Source organism: Phalaenopsis equestris, unplaced genomic scaffold (assembly GCF_001263595.1).
Source record: "Phalaenopsis equestris unplaced genomic scaffold, ASM126359v1 Scaffold000629, whole genome shotgun sequence".
In the NCBI taxonomy this organism is placed as follows: Eukaryota; Viridiplantae; Streptophyta; class Magnoliopsida; order Asparagales; family Orchidaceae; genus Phalaenopsis; species Phalaenopsis equestris.
This window is the reverse complement of record NW_018165069.1, coordinates 109,398-129,242: the sequence shown is the minus strand read 5'-3', so window position 1 is coordinate 129,242 and position 19,845 is coordinate 109,398. Positions and strand designations below refer to the sequence as shown.

Below are 19,845 nucleotides of genomic sequence, written 5' to 3'. Positions count from 1 at the left end.
GTTTTTTAAGTCTGTGTTCACTCAATATCGAGTTTCCTATGAGTAGGAATTTAATTCTCAAAAGAAAAGAACCTCTGAAATGTGTAGCTACAAATGATTTCAATCAAACCATATCTGCAATGGCTTCAAAGGGTGTTCGGGAGATGTGTTTATTCTGCAAAAGTAATGAATATTACCTTTTAGAAGGTAGGAGTGGTTAATGGAGAGTGGAGTGATCCTAAAAACAAATCAAATTTCTTAGAGAATTTTTAAAAACTTGAGGAAATATTAAGACCGGAGTATGTACAAAAAAAGTGCGGAATATATTTTGCATCTAACCATCTAAACCTTGAAGCAACAGTGGTGTGGTCTTGAGAAAGCTCATGATCGAGTGTCTGTATCAGAAGACTTGGTCTTGAGAAAGCTCATGCTCCTCTGTTTAGTTTTTCTTTAACAGTATTCCTGTAAAATGCTTTCATGGTATCAGAGAAAAAGGTTCATATCCTAACCTTACTAATCTTCTTCTTCCTCTCTTCATATTCTGCAATCTTACCTCTTTTCTCAAATGTCTACCTCTTCCTCTTTTACCAATCCAGCTTCAAACCTCTCTACCCCAACCATGACCAAAATCTCTATGCCTTCATCCCTCATTTTTGATGTCAAACATCAAAAACATTGCCCACATCCAACTTACAACTGAAAACTGCCCTACCTGGAAATCCCAAATTCACAAGCTCTTCAAGGCAAATGGTTTTGACAGCTTCTTGGCTTGCTTGGCAGCTGGTCCTCCATCTCAAATCCAAGACATCAATGGCCAAATAATTCAGAACTCACAATTTCTCACTTGGCAATTTGTAGATCAGAATTTATCATCAGCGATCTACCAGTTCTCCCACAATTCTCCCCTATATCCTCAATCTGGAATCCACCTCGGAAATCTGGACAATCCTCACTAGCCGGCTCCAATCAACCAATATATCACGAGTTATCTAACTACAGAATGAGCTTCATTACATTTCTATGAAGGATCAATCAATGACTCAGTATCTTTTTAGGATTAAATCACTCATCGACAACATTGCTGCCGCCGGAGGATACATTGAACCTGAAGACATCTTCATCCTTCACACTCTCAAGGAACTACCATCCTATCAATCCTTCAAAACAGCCATTCACACTCGAGCTGAACCTTTCAAGCTAGATGACCTCTACTCATTGCTCTGCAGCGAAGAAACCAATATCTCAGCTGAGCTTGCGAAGGAATCAAACACCAATTCCATTGCCCTCTATACTTCACAATTTGGCATCAATGCTGCTAGCAGAGGCCGAGGCAAACAACCTCACGGTGTGAAAGGTAACACCAACAATCATAGCAATTTTCACCCTTCTCAAGGTGTTCGTAGCTACAACAATACATCCACTCGTCCTACATGCCAAATTTGTGGTAAATCAGGTCACACAACAATCACTTGCTGGAACAGGGCCAACTTCAACATGCATGCTTCCACAAAAATTGATGCAGCCTATTTAAACATCAACCAATAACCCAACCTATGAATGGTTGCTTTGACTCTGGTGCAACCTCCCATCTCACATCCAACCTCAAGCTTCTTCAACTCGCAACACCGTATTTTGGCTCCAACTCCGTTATCTTTGGAGATGGCTCAACCCTTCCATTCACCCACTAGAGTAAAGATCTCCTACCAACCCCCCAATGTATGCTTCAACTCCTTCAACTTCTACACTCGCTTATCTCACTCACAATCTTCTCTCAATCCATCAACTCACTTCTGATAACAATTGTTACATTCTTTTCAACAAATCTGGTTTTGTTATCAAGGATCGGAGGACAAACCAAATCCTGCTTCAAGGACCTAGCAAAGACGACCTCTACCCCATCTCCACCTTCTTTGCTTCCAACACCCCCTCATCCTCAGCCAAAATATGGCATCGCCGGTTAGGGATAAAACCAGTGCAAATTTTTTTATCTAAACTAGGGATAAAACCACTAAATAAAGTAAAATGAAAGTGTTGAAATGGATCCACCCATCATATAATAAATAGTAAGCACATCTATCGTGGGAATAACCTCTACTCATGTAATTGTTCATGTAGATGCAAATGCGTTGAATCAACATAAATGGTAATGCGTGACAAATATGTTTTTGAGGATTGTGGGCGAGGATGATATCGAAACGATTTGAATTGTCAATTTGACTTCTGATTTTCTTATTGTCAATTTGACTTCTGATTTTCTTAAATTTAAAATGTTGAAACTCTTGTTAAAAGGGCATTTAAGGTGCATGACTCGAGGCGTTCCTTGAATTTAGGCCCCCAAAATGCCTTGCGGCTTAAGCGTGAGAGCCACAAGTGACCCCTTTTTTGTCTTAGGTGTATGCCTTTTCTTACTACGACTCTATTGTGTCCTATTGAGTGTCATATTTTCATTTAATTCTAATACATTGACATCATTTTTTATACCATATGCATGTCTTTTTAGGTCAACCTCTGTCTTTCTTAACATAAGTCGAATCTAAAGCATCTATTCTCCTAACCGGATTATTAGATGGTCGACAGTTAATATGAACAAACCATTTAAGATGACTCTCTCGAATCTTTTCTACCACAGAAACTACACTAAACCTTTCACGGATAGATTCGTTTCACATTGTCTCTAAGTGTGAAGCCACTCATTCACCTAACCATTATCATCTCAGCAACACTTAAATTTGTTTTATGCTTCTTTTTAAAGGCCAACATTCTGCGCCATAAAGCATTGCAGATCTGATCACTATTTTATCAAATTTTTCTTCAAGTCTAAGCAATACTTTTCTGGCACACAATAGGCTTAATGCATTCCTTCACTTCAACCAACCAAGTTGAATTTTGCTAATAACATCTTCATCTATATCACTATCACTTTGAACAGTGGGTCCGAGATATCACAAACATTCACACCTTTTAATGATTTGATCACCCATAGTTACAACTCCACCTCTATTGCTACTATTACTAAAATTACAGTCCATGTATTCATTTTTAGATCTATTCAAACAAGGGCCTTTAGACTCCAATGTAGACCTCCATAATTCAAGTTTTTCCTGAACTCTTTCAACGAAAAGCATACACCAAGATACATCCTCCTATAAATGTCCAATAAGAGCATCCAAACTAAAACAAAAGGATATGGGCTTAAGGTCGATCTCTGATGTAATCCAACTAAAATAGGAAGATACTTGTTCAGTTCTCCTTCTGTTTGAACACTAGTAACAACTCTAGTATACATATCTTTAATAACTTGAATATAAGTCATATCAACACCTTTCTTTTCTAGAACTCTCGAAAGAACTTCTATTGGAACCTTATCATAAGATTTTTCTGAATCAATAAAAGTCGTATGTAGATCCTCCTTACTCTCTGTAGTTCTTCATCAAATCTCTTGATAAATGTATAACTTCTATAGTAGACTTGCCCGACATAAATCCAAATTGATTATGAGAATCTTTGTATGATGTTTTAATCTATGTTCAATCACCCTCTTTTATACTTTTAAAGTATGACACATTAATTTAATACCTCTATAATTACACTCCCATGCATCTTTCTTTTTTTTTTTTTTTTAATGAGGACCAAAATACTCTTTCTCCACTCCTTTGACATCTTTTTAGTTTTTAAAATAATATTAAAGAGTTTAGTAATCCAAGAAACTCCCAAATTTTTTAGATATTTTCATTTTTCAATTGGTGTATCAATTAGGCTCTATTGAATTTTCACCCTTAGTTCTATTTAAATTCTCCTCAACATATTTTTTACTAATGCAACAGTAAAAATAAAATTTTTTAATTATTATTAACAATATTATGATTACTAAAGTGGATTGTATTTTGAGAAATTTCATTGAAAAGTTTATTAACATAGCTCACCCACATATGTTGAATATTTTCCTCTTAGAAAAACATTTTTGATTTTCATCTTTAATACGGTTAAATTCAATCTTTACTTTTATTTTCTTATTTTTTTGACTAGTTTATGCATATGTTTTTCACCATCTTTGGTATTTAATCTATTATAAAGATCACTAAAAAGAAAATTCTTTTCGCCACAAATTGTTCTCTTTTAGATTCTTTAGGGGTCACCTTATCTTTTTCCAAATTCTTTAAGCTTTTATATTTAATGCAATTTTTATAACACAACTTCTTATATTTTATCTTTTCTTGCACATTATTAATCCACCACCAACTTTTTTTATTTATAAAATCTTTTCCCTTTGATTCTCCAAGTAAATCTTTTCCATTTGTTTAATAGTGCTTGTTCTTTTGTCCCACATACAATTGGTTTCTTCATGAACATTCCAAATCTTGAAATCTTGAAGTGTACTCATAAAATAATTATATTTGTGTCTTTTAAGTGCCCCTATCTAATTGTATGACAATATTTATAATACTGGAACAAGTAGAAAGTCGGTAGAACGTAAAAGCTAACTTTATTAATACCGGAAGCAAATAAATGATTACAGCTACACATTTGAGAGCAGGAAAAATAACAACACAAACACTTGTGACTATGAAGGGTGAGAGCGATACACATGCAATGCTTTCCCAAAGTGAATTGAAATAATTTGAAGCTATTGTAAATAAGTTTTTTTTATTGAAAAAAATTTTGAAGTATAGAATTTAATTTTTGTGCCTCAATCTAAGAACTTGTAAGTCTCATTTGATACTTTTTTTTTCTATTCATATTATAATATATATCTTTATTTCTATTTTCTAAAAGGCTTAATCATACATAGGATAACAATAAAATTTGTTAATAAACAAGCTAATTATATGAATATTAATTATGACAAATGCAAAACCAATGCAAATCTTTTTGTCTAAACGAGGGATAGAACCACTAAATAAAGTAAAATGAAAGTGTTGAAAATCCATCATATAATAAGTAGTAAGCACATCTATCGTGGGAATAACCTCTTTAGCTCATGTAATTTTTCATTTAGATGTAAATTCGTTGAATCAACATAAATGCTAATGTGCGAGAAATATGCCTTTGAGGATTGTGGGCGAGGATGATATCGAAACGATCTGAATTGTCAGTTTGACTTCTGATTTTTTTAAATTTAAACTGTTGAAACTCTTATTAAAAGGGCATTTCAGGTGCATGACTCGAAGCGTTCCTTGAATTGAGGCCCCCAAAATGCCTTGCGGCTTAAGCTTGAGAGCCACAAGTGACCCCTTTTTTGTCTTAGGTGCATGCCTTTTCTTACTATGGTTACATGCATTCTTTTTCTCTATTGTCCTATTGAGTGCCATATTTTCATTTAATTCTAATAGATTAACGTCATTTTTTATACCATATGCCTAAGTTTTTTTTAGGTCAACCTCTGCCTTTCTTAACATAAGTCAAATCTAAAGCTTCTATACTCCTAATCGGATAATTAGATGGTCGACATTTAATGTGAACAAACCATCTAAGACGACTCTCTCGAATCTTTTCTGCCACCGGAACTACACTAAACCTTTCACGCCTTTCACGGATAGATTCGCACGAATATATTCATTTCTCATTTTGTCTCTAGGTGTCAAGCCACTCATCTGCCTAACCATTCTTAGCAACACTTAACTTTGTTTTATGCTTTTTTTTAAAGGCCAACATTCTGCGCCATAAAACATTGCATATCTGATCACTTTCTTATAAAATTTTTCTTCAAGTCTAAGCAGTACTTTTATGTCACACAATAGGCGTGATGCATTTCTTCACTTCAACCAACCAACTTGAATTCTTCTAATAACATCTTCATTTATATCACCATCACTTTGTACAGTGGATCTGAGGTATCTCAAACGTTCACACTTTTTAATGATTTGATCATCCATAGTTACAACCCTGCGACTATATCTACTATTACTAAAATTACATTCCACATATTCATTTTTAGATCTGTTCAAACGAAGGCCTTTAGACTCCAATTTAAACCTCTGTAATTCATGTTTTTTCTGAACTTTTTTAGTGAAATGCATACACCAAAGTACGTCCTCCTATAAATGTCCAATAAGAGCATCCATAACTAAAACAAAAAGATATGGGCTTAAGGCCGATCTCTGATGTAATCCAGCTGAAATAGGAAAATACTTGTTCAATTCTCCTTCTGTTCGATTACTAGTAACAATCTAGTATACATTTATTTAATGACTTGAATATAAGTCATATCAATACCTTTCTTTTCTAGAACTCTCCAAAGAACTTCTATTGGAACCTTATCATAAGTTTTTAGTAAATCAATAAAAGTCGTTTGTAGATCCTCCGTACTCTCTGTAGTTCTTCATCAAATCTTTCAATAAATGTATAACTTCTATAGTAGACTTGCCCGACATAAATCCAAATTGATTATGAGAATCTTTGTATGATGTTTTAACCTATGTTCAATCACCCTCTTTTATACTTTTAAAATATGACACATTAATTTAATACCTCTATAATTACACTCCCATACATCCATTTTTAAAAAAAAAATGAAGACCAAAATGCTCTTTCGCCACTCCTTTGACATCTTTTTAGTTTTTAAAATAATATTAAAGAGTTTAGTAAGCCAAGAAACTCCCTAATCTTTTAAATACTTCCATATTTCAGTTGGTATATCATCAAATCCTTCTGATTTTTGACCCTTAGTTCTATTTAAAGCTTCCTTAACATATTTTTAACTAATGCAACAGTAAAAATAAAAAGTTTTATTATTATTAACAATATTATGATCACTAAAGTAGATTGTATTTTGAGAAACTTCATTGAAAATTTATCAAAATAGCTCGCTCACATATGTTGAATTTCTTCCTCTAAGAAAAAATCCTTTTTGATTTTCATCTTTAATCTTTACTTTTATTTTCTCTTTGTTTGACCAGTTTATGTATATGTTTTTCACCATCTTTGGTATCTAATTATAAAGATCACTAAAAATAAAATTCTTTTCGTCTCAAATTGTTCTCTTTTAGATTATCTAGGGCTCATCTTATATTTTTCCAAATTCTCTAAGCTTTTATATTTTAACTAATTTTTATAACACAATTTCTTAAAATTTATCTTTTTTTGCAAATTATTATTCCACCACCAACTATTTTTATTTATAAAAACTTTTTCTTTTGATTCTCCAAATAAAAATTTTGCCATTTGTTTAATAGTGTTTGTTATTTTATCCCACATACAATTGGTTTCTTTGTGAATATTCCATATCTTGAAATCTTGAAGTTTACTTGTAAAAATAATTTTATTTGTGACTTTTAAGTTCTCCAATCTAATTCTATGACAATAATTATAATATTGGAACAAGTAGGAAATCAGGGGAAATGTAAAAGCCAACTTTATTAATACCCAAAGCAAATAAATGATTACAATTACACATTTGAGAGCAGGAAAAATAACAACACAAAGACATGTGACTATGCAGGGTGAGAGCGAGACTGAAGGGGCTGCCAATTGGACAACGGTTTGGGGGAAGGGAAGTTGGATGGTAGCAAACAGGTTGGCAGGCGATGAGTTTGCGAACAACAGCGGGGATTGGGTTTGGCAACATCAAACTGAGGTAGTTTACGGGTTCTGCTAAGGAGTCTGGGTGGACAGAAGACATTCTGGGGGGTTGAGAGGGCTAAGAGGATAGTTGTTTACAGGGTACAAGGTGGGACAACAATAGTTGGGAAGATGATGGCAGTGAAGGTACAACAAGGATGGCTGGGTGATCCTGCGGTTGCGGGATTAGTGGGATGGCCTGTTGGACTGGGAGAAGAGGCGGGGAAAGGCCGGTTGGAGTGGAGAGTTGTGGCTGGTAGGTCACGGGAATATGGAGAGGGTGTCAGAATGGTAAGGACTTAGCATAGGATCTACTGGAGGGAGAAGCTGCAGCTGTTTGGGTAGAAGCATGTGACGAATCATAAGGTTGTGGGCAACGGGGAACAGATAATACGGCAACCAGCAGGAGGGGAAGTTATGGGTAAGTTAAGGGGAGATGATCATCGCTTGGGGAGAGGAGGTATCGCACTTTTCATCGGATACAATCTCAAAGGGGAAGACACGATGCCAACAACTTTCCTAAAAAAACTGAAACCCTTGAACAAGAAACACCTTTAAATAATGATAGATATGTGGAGAGAGTGGGAACCCCTCCTATTAGGCGATAGGCCCAATGCCTAGGGCCGGCTGGCCCTAAACCCTCCCCACTGAATCGGTTCATGTTTTGGAGGACTACGCGTTAGTGTTATATATATATATATATATATATATATATATATTATACTTTTATCTAATATGTTTGATACAACAACTCAAAAAAATAATGAAACATAAATAAAGATTGATTATTTAATTGCATGATGATTTATTTATTTATTTATTAATTTATATTAGATATAATATTAATTCATATAGAGTAAACAAAAAAAATTTTCCTGATTGAATACTATTTGGAAGATGTTAATGCGAAAAAATAATATGATGATAAAATAGTTATATATGTTCGTCTGAAGATCATGAAAGTGAGAATAAAGTCACATTGGATCTTGATCTTTTGGTGAGTTTAAAATTTAAGTGAATGATTATTGAAATTTGCCTTTTAGTTTTTATGATAATAAATTAAATCAATATATCAATGATTTATGTAATATTTATAAATTATTTTTTATTTTGTGAGATTTTATTCCCTATTTTGAGGCTTAGTTTTGATCCTTCTCATCTTGCAAATGAAAAACATCTTAGGTTTCGATTTCATGTTGTTACGCCTTTTGCATGTCGTATTGAATTATATGTGAGAAGCAAGATGGAAATACAAAAGGTTGTGACGTCATCTCTCTCTCCCTTTAGGAGGTATTCCGATCACAAAATTTGATTTATCTTCGAACTCAATTTTTATTATAGATTTGATTTTTCCACTATAATACAACTTTATTGTTTTCTGTTGATTTAATTTGGTGAGTGATATCAGAGTTTACCCAAATCATGACGCTAGACATAATTTTACTACTTAAAACAAGGCTATAATGAAGACTCGAAATAATGAAAGACAACACACAAAATAAAAATACAAAACAAAGGATTACAATTAATGACTCAACAAAGAAGATATAACATGCTTGATGAGGAGGGAGTACGACGAGTGGAGGCTGGATTTGCTGTTGCTGTGAGGGACTGCGATGGAAGTAGGATGGGAGGTTGGTGGTGGTAACAGCGTCAAACCACAACTGGAGAGAAGCAGGGACGTTGTTAGAGACTGGGTGGGTTGGTGAATGCTGGAGAGGTGGGGGTTGCTTTGGAAGAAGTAGGACAACAACTGTGAAGGTTCGATAGCACTTTTGGAGGGTGGAAAACAAGCGAGGAAGTACTGTTAATGGGAAAGGCTGGGACAGCAAAGTAGTTGCTGTAGGGGTGCTGGCAGGCTGCCGGGAAAGGCTTGAAAGGGTTGGGCAACAAGTTGGAGGGGTTGCGGTGGCTGAACGAGAGCAGGAAGGTGGCTGACAACTATGGAAGTGGGTTTGCGGTGGTTGGATCCTGAAATGGTAGCAGGGAAACATAAGTATGGTAAGAGAAATGCTTCAACGGGGTTTGATCTACAGCCAGAGCACCACTCGAACCCTTGGAGGCGATCACCTTCTCGGATGAGGGACAGCTGGAGCACCACCTCGAAGTTGGATGCAACACTCGAAGGCAAAATGTCAAGGCTAAAATCTGAATTCAGATATAAAAAATAAGACCCCTAAATCTAAGCACATCATTTCATATTTATAAACTGGCTAGATTTATTTTAGGTAATGAAAATAAGGAAAGAAAATAAAATATAATCGGGATTTCATATTTTAGGAAATATTTAAAATTAGAAAGTATAATAAAATATAATGATGATTTTAGATTTTTGGAAGGATTTAAAATAAGAAGTGCTTTAGGAAAGAAAGGTTGAGGCTGAGAGAAAAGAAAAGTGAGGAATGAACTAGGAGGAAGAAAAGGAAAGGGGAAGTAAAGGAAAAAGATAAAGAGAGAAAAAAAGAAGGGGAAGAAAGCCCCCTTCCTTGAGGACCGATCAGTCCTCCCTCGAGCCCTGCGTCGGTCTTCCGGGGTTGCAAGAGCTTTGATTTCATTTGTCGAAGCTTTTGATTCTTTGCGGTCAGTCATGGATCCTACTGATGACTACCATGGCTCCCAAAGTGTCTAAAGAGCTTTTCCCACCTGCTAGCATATCTCCCTATCAATTTGTTTTGGTTTGGCATAATCAAAGCTGAAGGTACACATTGACGTAGGCTCTCCCAAGCCAAATTTTGAATAAGTAAATATCTCATATGCTTCTCATCTATGACAAGCTGGGTCTCAGCGGGTTTAAGAGTTTGCAAGAGTTTGGTTGATAGGTGATTCTTATTATCTTCTTGGTCTTCCCCCTGACTATTGAAGTTTTGGGGAACTGACATCTTTTACTTCATTTTAATAACAAGAGCTTCACCCTGATCTTTCGTCTCTTCTTGTGAATTGCTCAAGGTGAGGGCTGGAAGGTCTTTATTAAGACCATCCACTGAAATTTTAAATTCTGAGGTCTTTTGATCTGTGTGACCTTTGTATGTCCCAATAATAAGTTCTCTATCTTCTAATAGAGTAGGAAGCACAGTCTTATCGAAAGTTGCATGTTCCTTTTGATCACATGGAGGAAAGTCATTATATGTATCCACGAACAAGGGGGTTCCATGGGGGAAGACGTCATTGGATGAAAATTCTCGTTCAAATTGCTCTTCAGTGTTGTAGTGTCTGTACCCAACTTGTCGATGACACCCTGTTCGGTGAAGTAGATCACTCCCCTTGTTGTACATTCTGCTTCAACATGTCTAAATCCATGACACTTGCAACATCTTTTGGCTGTGACAGACTTGCGGATTGTTTTTGCTGGATAGTTGCAAGGATGATTGCTTGGTGAGACGGTCTCTCCATTTTCAAAACTAGAGTCTGCCACTTTTGGGGGTAGTAAGTTAGTAGGAACTGAAGTTGTATTTCTCGCTTCATCTTTATATTTTCTCATTCTTTCCTTCTACCTTCCATATCACGGTCGAGGGTATCCTCTCATTGGATTTCCTCTTCAATATCCATAAGCCTCTGCTGAAGACGACGAAGCTCTTGTAGTATCTCATCCCGAGTAGGCTTTGGCATAGATCTTCTTGGCGGCATGGTTGATGGTTTGGGATCTTTTAAAGGAATTAAATGAAGGAACAAAGAAAGAAGAGAGAAAATAAACGAAAGAAAGAAAAAAAAATTGGTGTGGTCGATTGAGTAGGGGCAAACACTAGAAAATCCTACGATGGGATTATGGTTGGGCTAGCTCTGATACCAAATGATACCAGAGTTAACCCTAACCACGACGCAAGACACGAATGTATTAATAACTTAAAAGGACGGTTATAACGATGAATTGAAATAAAAGGAAAAGACACAACATAAACCAAAACATAGAATGAACATTGTAACAAAGACTTAACAAATAAAGTAGAAACAAGCTCGACAAGGAGGGAGTCCAGAGACGTAGTGCTGGAGTGGCGATTTGGAAGGGCAGCAGGAAGGTCGTAAGGGGGCCGACAACAACTTGGAAGAGCAGTAGGGAGGCTGGACAGCTGCCGGTGGGGTGGCTGGAAGGGTAGCAGATCAACGACAACCTATAGGGAGGCTGTAGGAGGGCTGACAACAACTTGGAAGAGGAGCAGGGAGGCAAGACAGTCGCTGGCGGGTTGGTTGGGCAGCAGATCGGCGGCAACTTGTAGGGAGGCTGTAGGAGGGCTGGCAACAACCTGGAAGATTAGTAGGGAGGTAGATAGACTGCTGGAAGGGTGGTTATCGGCTCTGCTTTTGCTTCTTTTCCACTTTCGATGCCAGTTTCTGGACATCCTCTAACATCCAATACGACTGTAATTGCACCACATTGCTAATACTAGGCTTCAAGCCCCCATGATATCTGACTATTGTATTCTCCTTTGGTTTTGTCAAGTCACACTTCAACTATAAGTGGTCGAACTGAATTGTGAACTCCTCCACTGAAAGGTCTCTCTACTGCATATTATGGAGTTTCAAAAACATGTCTTGGCGGTAGTGAGGGGGAAAATATTTCTTCTACGTGGTTTTCTTCTGCTTAAATTATATGTACTTTAGACGTACCTATGCTATAATATTGTTGTGTTGCGATATTGTTTATTTTTCCCTTTTGAGTTTTACACATTAATGAAAAAGTTAGAATGTCCATGGTGAAGTAAAAATGGCTTCAAAATTAAAACATTTTGGTATAAAAATACATATATCTTTTAAAATTATAAATTCTTTACTATTTACAATAATTTATTTTTCAGTTATATCAATATCTATTTATTATTTGTTTTGCCATATCATTTGTGTTCTCCTTGCCATGAAAAATGCTGGTTTCAATGTCACAATCTCCTTCCAAGGGATTGGCAGAATGTATTAAGATTTTACTATACATATTTAATAGTATAGTATCAATAACGATTATTAAAAAATTATTGTTTCATAAAAGACATTATGAGAATACGAATCACACACAACCATAACTCTTCTCAGAGAACCTTGCTGATTGTGAGTTTTATAACGACTTATTAGAGTAGATTTTTTTTCTTTGTTTTATTAGCATGAGGTATTATTTTGTAAATAAATTATTACTAGTTTTGTTCCCACTTTTATCCTTTGAATTTACAATGTTTACATATGACAAATTTCATTTTTGCAATGGAATTTTAATGTATCCTTCCAAATGTAGTTTCATTACTTTTATGTTACTATGAATTCCTTTGAGAAAAAAATGTTTTTTATTGTCAATTATAAAATAATAATATGTTTCATTAACTATGATTTTTAATATAAATGCTTAAAATTTTCGTTAATTTGATAGTTTTGACAATTACTTATAGGGATAAACGTGTTCTTTTGATCATTTTATTAAAAATATGTAAATTAAACACTAGTTAAGAAATTCATAAATTATTATTTTTTAATTACATTCATGTGCATTGGTGCACATGCAATTATATTAGTACATATGGATATGTCCCAAAGCTATATACTCCAGATACTATGATTTTTTTGATATTATTTTCTAATATGTATCATGTGCTGTTGCATAACACATATTATATTTTGTATGATATATCAACTATCTTATATTGTATTAATTATTAGTGTGATCTGGTCTCAAGCTAGGTGATACATTCCTGCACGGGTCAAAATTGGATTGATAGAATGACAAATCCTATTTTATGGCTCATGGATCGGTTCATTCTTTTCCACTTGAGCTTGATTTGATTTTCAATCAATTATTAATAACAGTTTTGATCCACATAATTCTATGTCCTGCTGCAGACCATGCCATATATGATATGGATAGTTTTTGTTTCTTAATCGGTATTTACACATTAGCAATGGTAAATCATCTTTTTTGCTTTAGTGGTTTCTAGGACACAGTCATCTTAAAGTTTGAGATTCAGCATCTTCTTTATTTTCTCCTTTGGATTTTATATTTGAAACATTATAGTTTTACTTTTACTTATTTTATTTTGCATTCTTAAGTTGATCTTCTAACAGGTAAATACATATGTTGTTACGAGGCCAGGAAGGGAACTCTTGTTCACTGTTGTTTCACAGGACGAAAAGTACAAAGCTAAGGTAATGCTTTAGGATATTTTCAAATAGTTTAATCATATAAGGCATGATCATTAAAAGTGTGGTGTCAAAGGAAAGCTATTTACCTCCTTGTTTCTATAAATAAAATGCTATCTCACATAAATCTAAGTTGTATGAAACTATTCTTAATTCAATTGTGATATAGGAACAGGCAGGGATATTGAAGTATGTTATCTAAAACTGAATAATATACTTATTTAAACAGTCAAGAACTTAGGACTCCTTTTATTTAATATAGAATGTTGAATTTATGCTCTCTCTTGAATTCAATTGTAATACTAGTTACAAGGTACAAGTACCTTGGGGTGCACTCAATTTCTTTTAAACTATTTAGGTACATACCATATTATGAATGTACATTGTATGGGCATGAAATTGCATTTTACATGGATGTACTAAATGTTCCAGCCCTATTATATCCGTATCTTCCCAAACTCGCTGAATCCTGTCGACATTGGTATTTTTATACACTTACTTACACCCAACTTCATCCTTGTTTCAAAAAGAAAATAAAAAAATAAAAAAAATAAGTTGATATGTACTGACAATTTAGTTATGCTAAGGTCAATGTCCTTTTTTGTGTTGTAGTTTTGCAGGCAGATAAAGAGCAAATATGTTTGAAAGATGTGTCCGAGCGTCAGTACATTATGAGACTAAAGTAAAGAGTTGCTTCAATGATTTTATGGATTTAAATGATGGGCAAAAATAAAGGAAGTATAAGAAAAAAAGTTAAGATTGTGGCTTAAAATACTATAGGATAGGTGTGATAACTGTAATGTAAAAAAAATGAAATTTTTTTTAATTGGTAAGATGGGTTTAAATGAGAAATCATCTCAACTGTTTCTTCATTAGGAGACAAATGTCTCCTTTTGAATCAGATAGATGATAGAGTTGGATGAGAGTCAAAATGTTAGGGAAGGATGTCGGTTTCAAGATGCTCGAATGAGGGACAGAGACTTACATGCGTCTTGTGCATGGCAGACAACGTCGAATTCACATGAATGAAAAAGGTTGGCATTACCTGTTGACACAGGCTGAGAGATACTGCTGCTGCTTTGCGGTGTGGTTGTGCAGGATGAACATCGTGCTTGGAGAGCAACTTTGGCGATGCTGCGTGCTTGGGAATCAAAAGTTGAGGCCGAAGTCAAATGGGCCTTCCACCTTGCAGGTGTCCTATGCGAATTCACTTGCGAGAGATGAGTCGTACCATGAAACAAGGGGCAAAGGAGGGAACTTGGAGTGTAGGGAAAAAGTTGTGCAAGGCATGTCCGAGAGAAGAAAACAGTGAAGGTTGAATTGAGCAGTGGAAAAGGTAAGGTTGGGATTTTATGTTTTAAATTAAAGAATATAAATTTAATTGAAAGTTATCATGTTAATATTAATTTTATGAAGTAAAAATCAAGGATTGAAGAACAAACTATTGTGAGATGAGGATGTTTGAGATCATTGAATTTAAGCAGAAGAAAGAATGAAGAAATATTAAGATTAGGATTTAATTTTTGTTTTGGAATTCAGCATATTTAATTGAAAAGTATTAAGTATCGTTTTATGAATTAATATAAAAGATTTTGATTAGAGGAGATCAATATAATTGGTCGAGGTGCTCGAGGAATGACCAACCAAAGAAATATATTTGAGATATGGCGTTAAGTTAGGATTGAAGAACAAATGATTGTGAGATGAGGATATTTGAGATCGTTGAATTCAAGCAGAAGAAAGAATGAAGAAAATTTAAGATTAGGATTTAATTTTTATTTTGGAATTTATCATATGTAATTGAAGAGTATTAAGTATCTTTTTATGCATTAATATAAACAATTGAAGATGTTGATTCGAGGAGATCAATATAATTGGTGGAGGTGCTCGAGGTATGAGCAACCAGGAAAATATATTTGAGATATGTCGTTAAGTTGGAAAAGTTTATACAAATGTTTGAATTAGTTGTGGGTAGATGAGGCTCCCAATTGTGGGTAGAAATACAAACCTGTTGAATTTAACTAATTTCAAATTCTTGAATTAGTTGTGGGTAGAAATACTCGCTTCCGAGACTAAAGCTTATTGATCAATCTGTTACTCGGACAATCGTTGTTGAGCTCTCAGTTCAATTCTCCTTTGCCTTTTTTTATTGTTTTTTTCTTGTTGAGGGAGCTTCAACATTGTGCATTTTTGGTGCAAAAGGCTCAATTAGGATTAATATATTCAAAAGCACCAACAAACTATTCTTTACAATAAGAATTATCTTCAAAGGTGGGAATTCTTTTGATGTGTAGCCTAAAATGCAAGATATGCATATATACATCAATAGACCGAGGTCTCCTGATATAGCTTTGAACAAATAAATTTGTGGCCATAGTGTCAACGATGAAATCTCAAAATCATCAAGCTAGATAATGGGCATACATAATGGGATTCTTTAAGAGAGATTAGTTATCTTTTCAAGATAAACTCCATATGGTATTAACCACTATATAGCAATTATTGTTAGAAATAAATTCTTTAAGAATCAAATCTTGATAGTTCTCTGAAGTTGAACATCATATGTCATGATCTTGGAGTCACGACATAGAATTTTGCTATAAGTATCAGTGATTTTCAATAAAATTTCTCTCTACTGAGACCTTTTGGTAGTGAATTCTTAGACTTAAGACTTCAATATCACACTGTTGACCTCAGTGAGGTCTCTTACTCTTCTTAGAGCCTAGGATATAGTCTTAGGGTTTCCTACCGACTCTCTTAAAAGACTAATCTGGGACCCACACCAACTAGAAATTCGAACTACTTCTTGACTTCTCATAGTTTCATATGACCGGTTTTTATATCCTCAACACTTAGTTGAGTCAATTAAAACCAGCGTGACGAAGCTCAAGTCGAGTACCTGTAGGATCTGAAATCATAGGAAAACCCATTGCGACCTCCGCTTGCTTTCACGATGCACAAATACTACAATTCACTCGTTGATGCACGTAATTATTGAAATTCACATCATTTGCACCTGTAGAAGGCTTCACGATTGATCAAACTCGAATCAATTGCTGGATCAATCGATCAATCACGAGCGATTTTCTTAAAGAAATTTAAATTTGACATATTTTCGACCCGACCGTCGGCACAGTCGTCCGGGCGACCCCAAAGAACGAAATGGACTGCACCTGAGCGTCCATGACGTCTAATTTAGCTAGAAATGACACCCATTTTTGATGTGGCCTCGTGCACTAGCGGAAGTGCACGAATCGGGGGATTTAAATACTTTATATTATATTAGTAAGATATATATTAAGTGGGGGAGGGGTTATGTTCTTGGATCCCAAGCCACGGTTTGCCCCCTTGGTTCCATCCCCGAATTGAGCCCTAGCCGCGCCTTCCCTCTAGTTGGTTCCTCTTCGCGTAACGAGAAGTTGACCTCATCTCTCTCGACATCCTCTGCCCGAGTAGCGCCTTCCTGAAGTATTTTTTTCTTCGTCTCGCTGAGCGGGAACTCATTCGCGGTAGGTTGACTCTGTGCGTTTGTTTCTTGGGTCACAAATGTGGTAATTCTCCTCCTTCCCGATAGCTCCTCCCTCTGTGACCTTGGCTGCGGCGTGATCTTCTTTCTACTGGGGGTTGCTTCACCCAGGTAAGTCCCACGAGTTTTTCTTTCCTTCTTATACTCTTATAAAAGTCTATGGGAGGAGTTTCTGAGGGGTTACGAAAATTCGAAACTTGGGGGAGGCTCTGCCAAAATTTCTTCTCAATTGGGAACTTCTGGACTTAGCTTTTGAGAGTTTCCAGGCTTTATTTTGTTGTTTGAAAGAAGTTCCGGCAAGGTACTTTCTCTACTTCTCTGTTCTCTCCTTTGCTCGACAGGGAATGCATGCATGCGAGGGTTTAGTTGTTTGGCTGGTACATCATGTTGAGGTTGTTCTTTAGCTGTTAAGTCTTTAATGTTTCTTTTGGCTTTTGTTTAAATGCTGCATACTATTGGACCTTTTCTAAATACTCTATGATATTTAGCTGGAAATTTAGGCTCACGAAAGACACGATTCAATTCTTATGCATGTGCAAACTTCTTCCTTATGTTCTTATCACATCTTTACCTATATGTTGAAGTTTGAGGGTTGTTTTAGTCTTGTGGGCTGCGGTTTTCCTTGCTGAACTGATTTAATGTTGAGGCTTCTAAAATTTTACTTTGGGGGAACAAAGGTCTTGTTTGGTTTTGCTCCCTGTTGCTGCCTTCTCTATTCGAAATACATGTGCAACTAAAATCTATTTTTTTTCTAAGGCCTTGTGGAATTGGTTTTGGGGGCCTGGTTATACTCTCTGTCTCAGCCTCCCTGTTTGAAATGCATGTTGAATGAAAAATTTGTTTTTTAAGCTTTTTGGAGTTTGTTTTTTGGGGGCTCGATTCTGCTCTCCTGCTATTTGAAATATGAATGCATGATTTCACTTTTGTTTTGAGGTTTTTGGAGAGTTTTGTGTTGGGGCTGGTGACTTCCCCTTTGCTGCTCCTACCCGAAAGCACCTATTTATGTTGCTTGTCCCTTTGTGTTGGGGTTGGTGGCTTCCCCTTTGGTGCTCCTACCCGAGAGCACCTGTTTATGCTGTTGTCCTTTGTGTTGGGGATGGTGGCTTCCCCTTCGCTGCTCCTATCCGAGGGCATCTGTTTGTGCCTTTGTCCCTTTGTTTGTTCTACTGTTCTTACCCGTGGTCAACAATGTGGGCTTCCTCGTGTTTGTTTTAGTGGTGTTTTGCTGTTCCCACTTGGAGTCTACATTTTGGAAACCAGGTTTGAATTGTTTGTCTTGCTGTCCCTGACAGTGAGCCTGTTGGATATTTGCTTGAGCTCGGTTTGCCCTCTTGGTTGTCCCTGCCCGTGAGCCTGTTGGATGTTATTTGGGCTTGGTTTGCCCTCTTTGCTGTCCCTGCCTCTGAGCCCGTTGGATGTTTGTTTGAGCTCGGTTTGCCCTCTTTGCTGTCCCTAGCTGTGAGCACTTGCTGGGTTTTACTTGTGTTGTGTTGTGTCTACACCTCATTGGAGCTGTTGGTTTGAAACAAAATTGAGGGCTTTTCATCTTTGTGAATTGGAGTATTTTAATCTTTATGTTTGGAAGAATTCAGATGCTCATTTTCGATGAACGATCTATTAAATATTCAGAGATTATTCAAGGCCTAGTTGGTTAGGCTGAATTGATCGCAATGAAAAGGAAAAGAGAGGGGATATGAGAATTTCTTTTGGTATTCGAGGAAAGTTTAGTTGCGACTTGGAACCTTCTGAATTGTGCCTTCCGAGGATGTTTCTGGCTAGCATTGGCAAGTGTGGCCCATCTCATTACTCATTCGAGGAATCTCATCGGGTGAATGTTTGAGGCTAACCCTCCTACCGCTTTGGCTTTTCCTTCCTAAACTGGTTTTGGAGGTGGGTTAGTTTTCTTTTTTTTATTTTTATTTCTTGCTTTTCAGTTCACTTTCCTTGCTTCTTGGTTTGTGTTTTAGGCACTTATGTCTGAAACATAAGTGCGCATATAGCTGCGGCTATATATGAAACAATTAAGCTAGGTCGTAAGTTGGATGGCCTTTTTGGGGTTTTAGGCCTTGATGATAAAAACATTCGATGGTAGAGCGAAATAATATTTCATCCTACGACATTGGAACCCAATTTCGGGAAATGGTGAAACATAGGATGACAATATTATTCATCGACATCAGACTAGTAGGACACCCTTGTTTTCTTAGGGTTTTGGTGGTCCTAGCCCGAGGGTGCGATCGACTTGTAGACAATCATATTTTATAAAAAATGATAAGAACAAATACGCTATTTACAAAAGTATTTTGCCTACAAAAATAGATATTATTTTTTGTTATATGCATGGAACTTATATGCATGCCAAAATATAAATTTTAAGTAATATAATTCAATTGTCCACTTGTTAATTGTCTGCATTGGGCTAAGTATTGCCCTCTTAGGATTGTATTATTGGAAATTTCTAGTTGAATGTCTTATTGTAGGAAACTTTTCTTGTTGAATGTCGGGCTCTATACATACGGGTGATCGATAGTTGCTTTCGGAGTTCCTCGAGAATACCTAAATCTGAGCCTAACCCGACCCGAATGCTTACGACTTTCTTTCTTTTCTCGGATTTTTCGTGTGTTTTCTACGGTTTTATTGCAATCTTTGTAAATCATTCATGATTTTCTCTA

General features: G+C 35.9%; 1 protein-coding gene across 4 annotated transcripts in view; it reads left to right on the top strand.

The window, feature by feature from the left end:
• The window catches only part of LOC110030008, a 71,393-nt gene that overhangs the window by 27,958 nt on the left and 23,590 nt on the right, over positions 1-19,845 (top strand). For all 4 annotated transcript variants that reach the window (XM_020732541.1, XM_020732539.1, XM_020732538.1 and 1 more), the window contains exon 11: positions 13,573-13,653. In XM_020732541.1, coding sequence (XP_020588200.1) covers positions 13,573-13,653 — 81 coding nt within the window. The remainder of the gene's footprint in view (positions 1-13,572; positions 13,654-19,845) is intronic.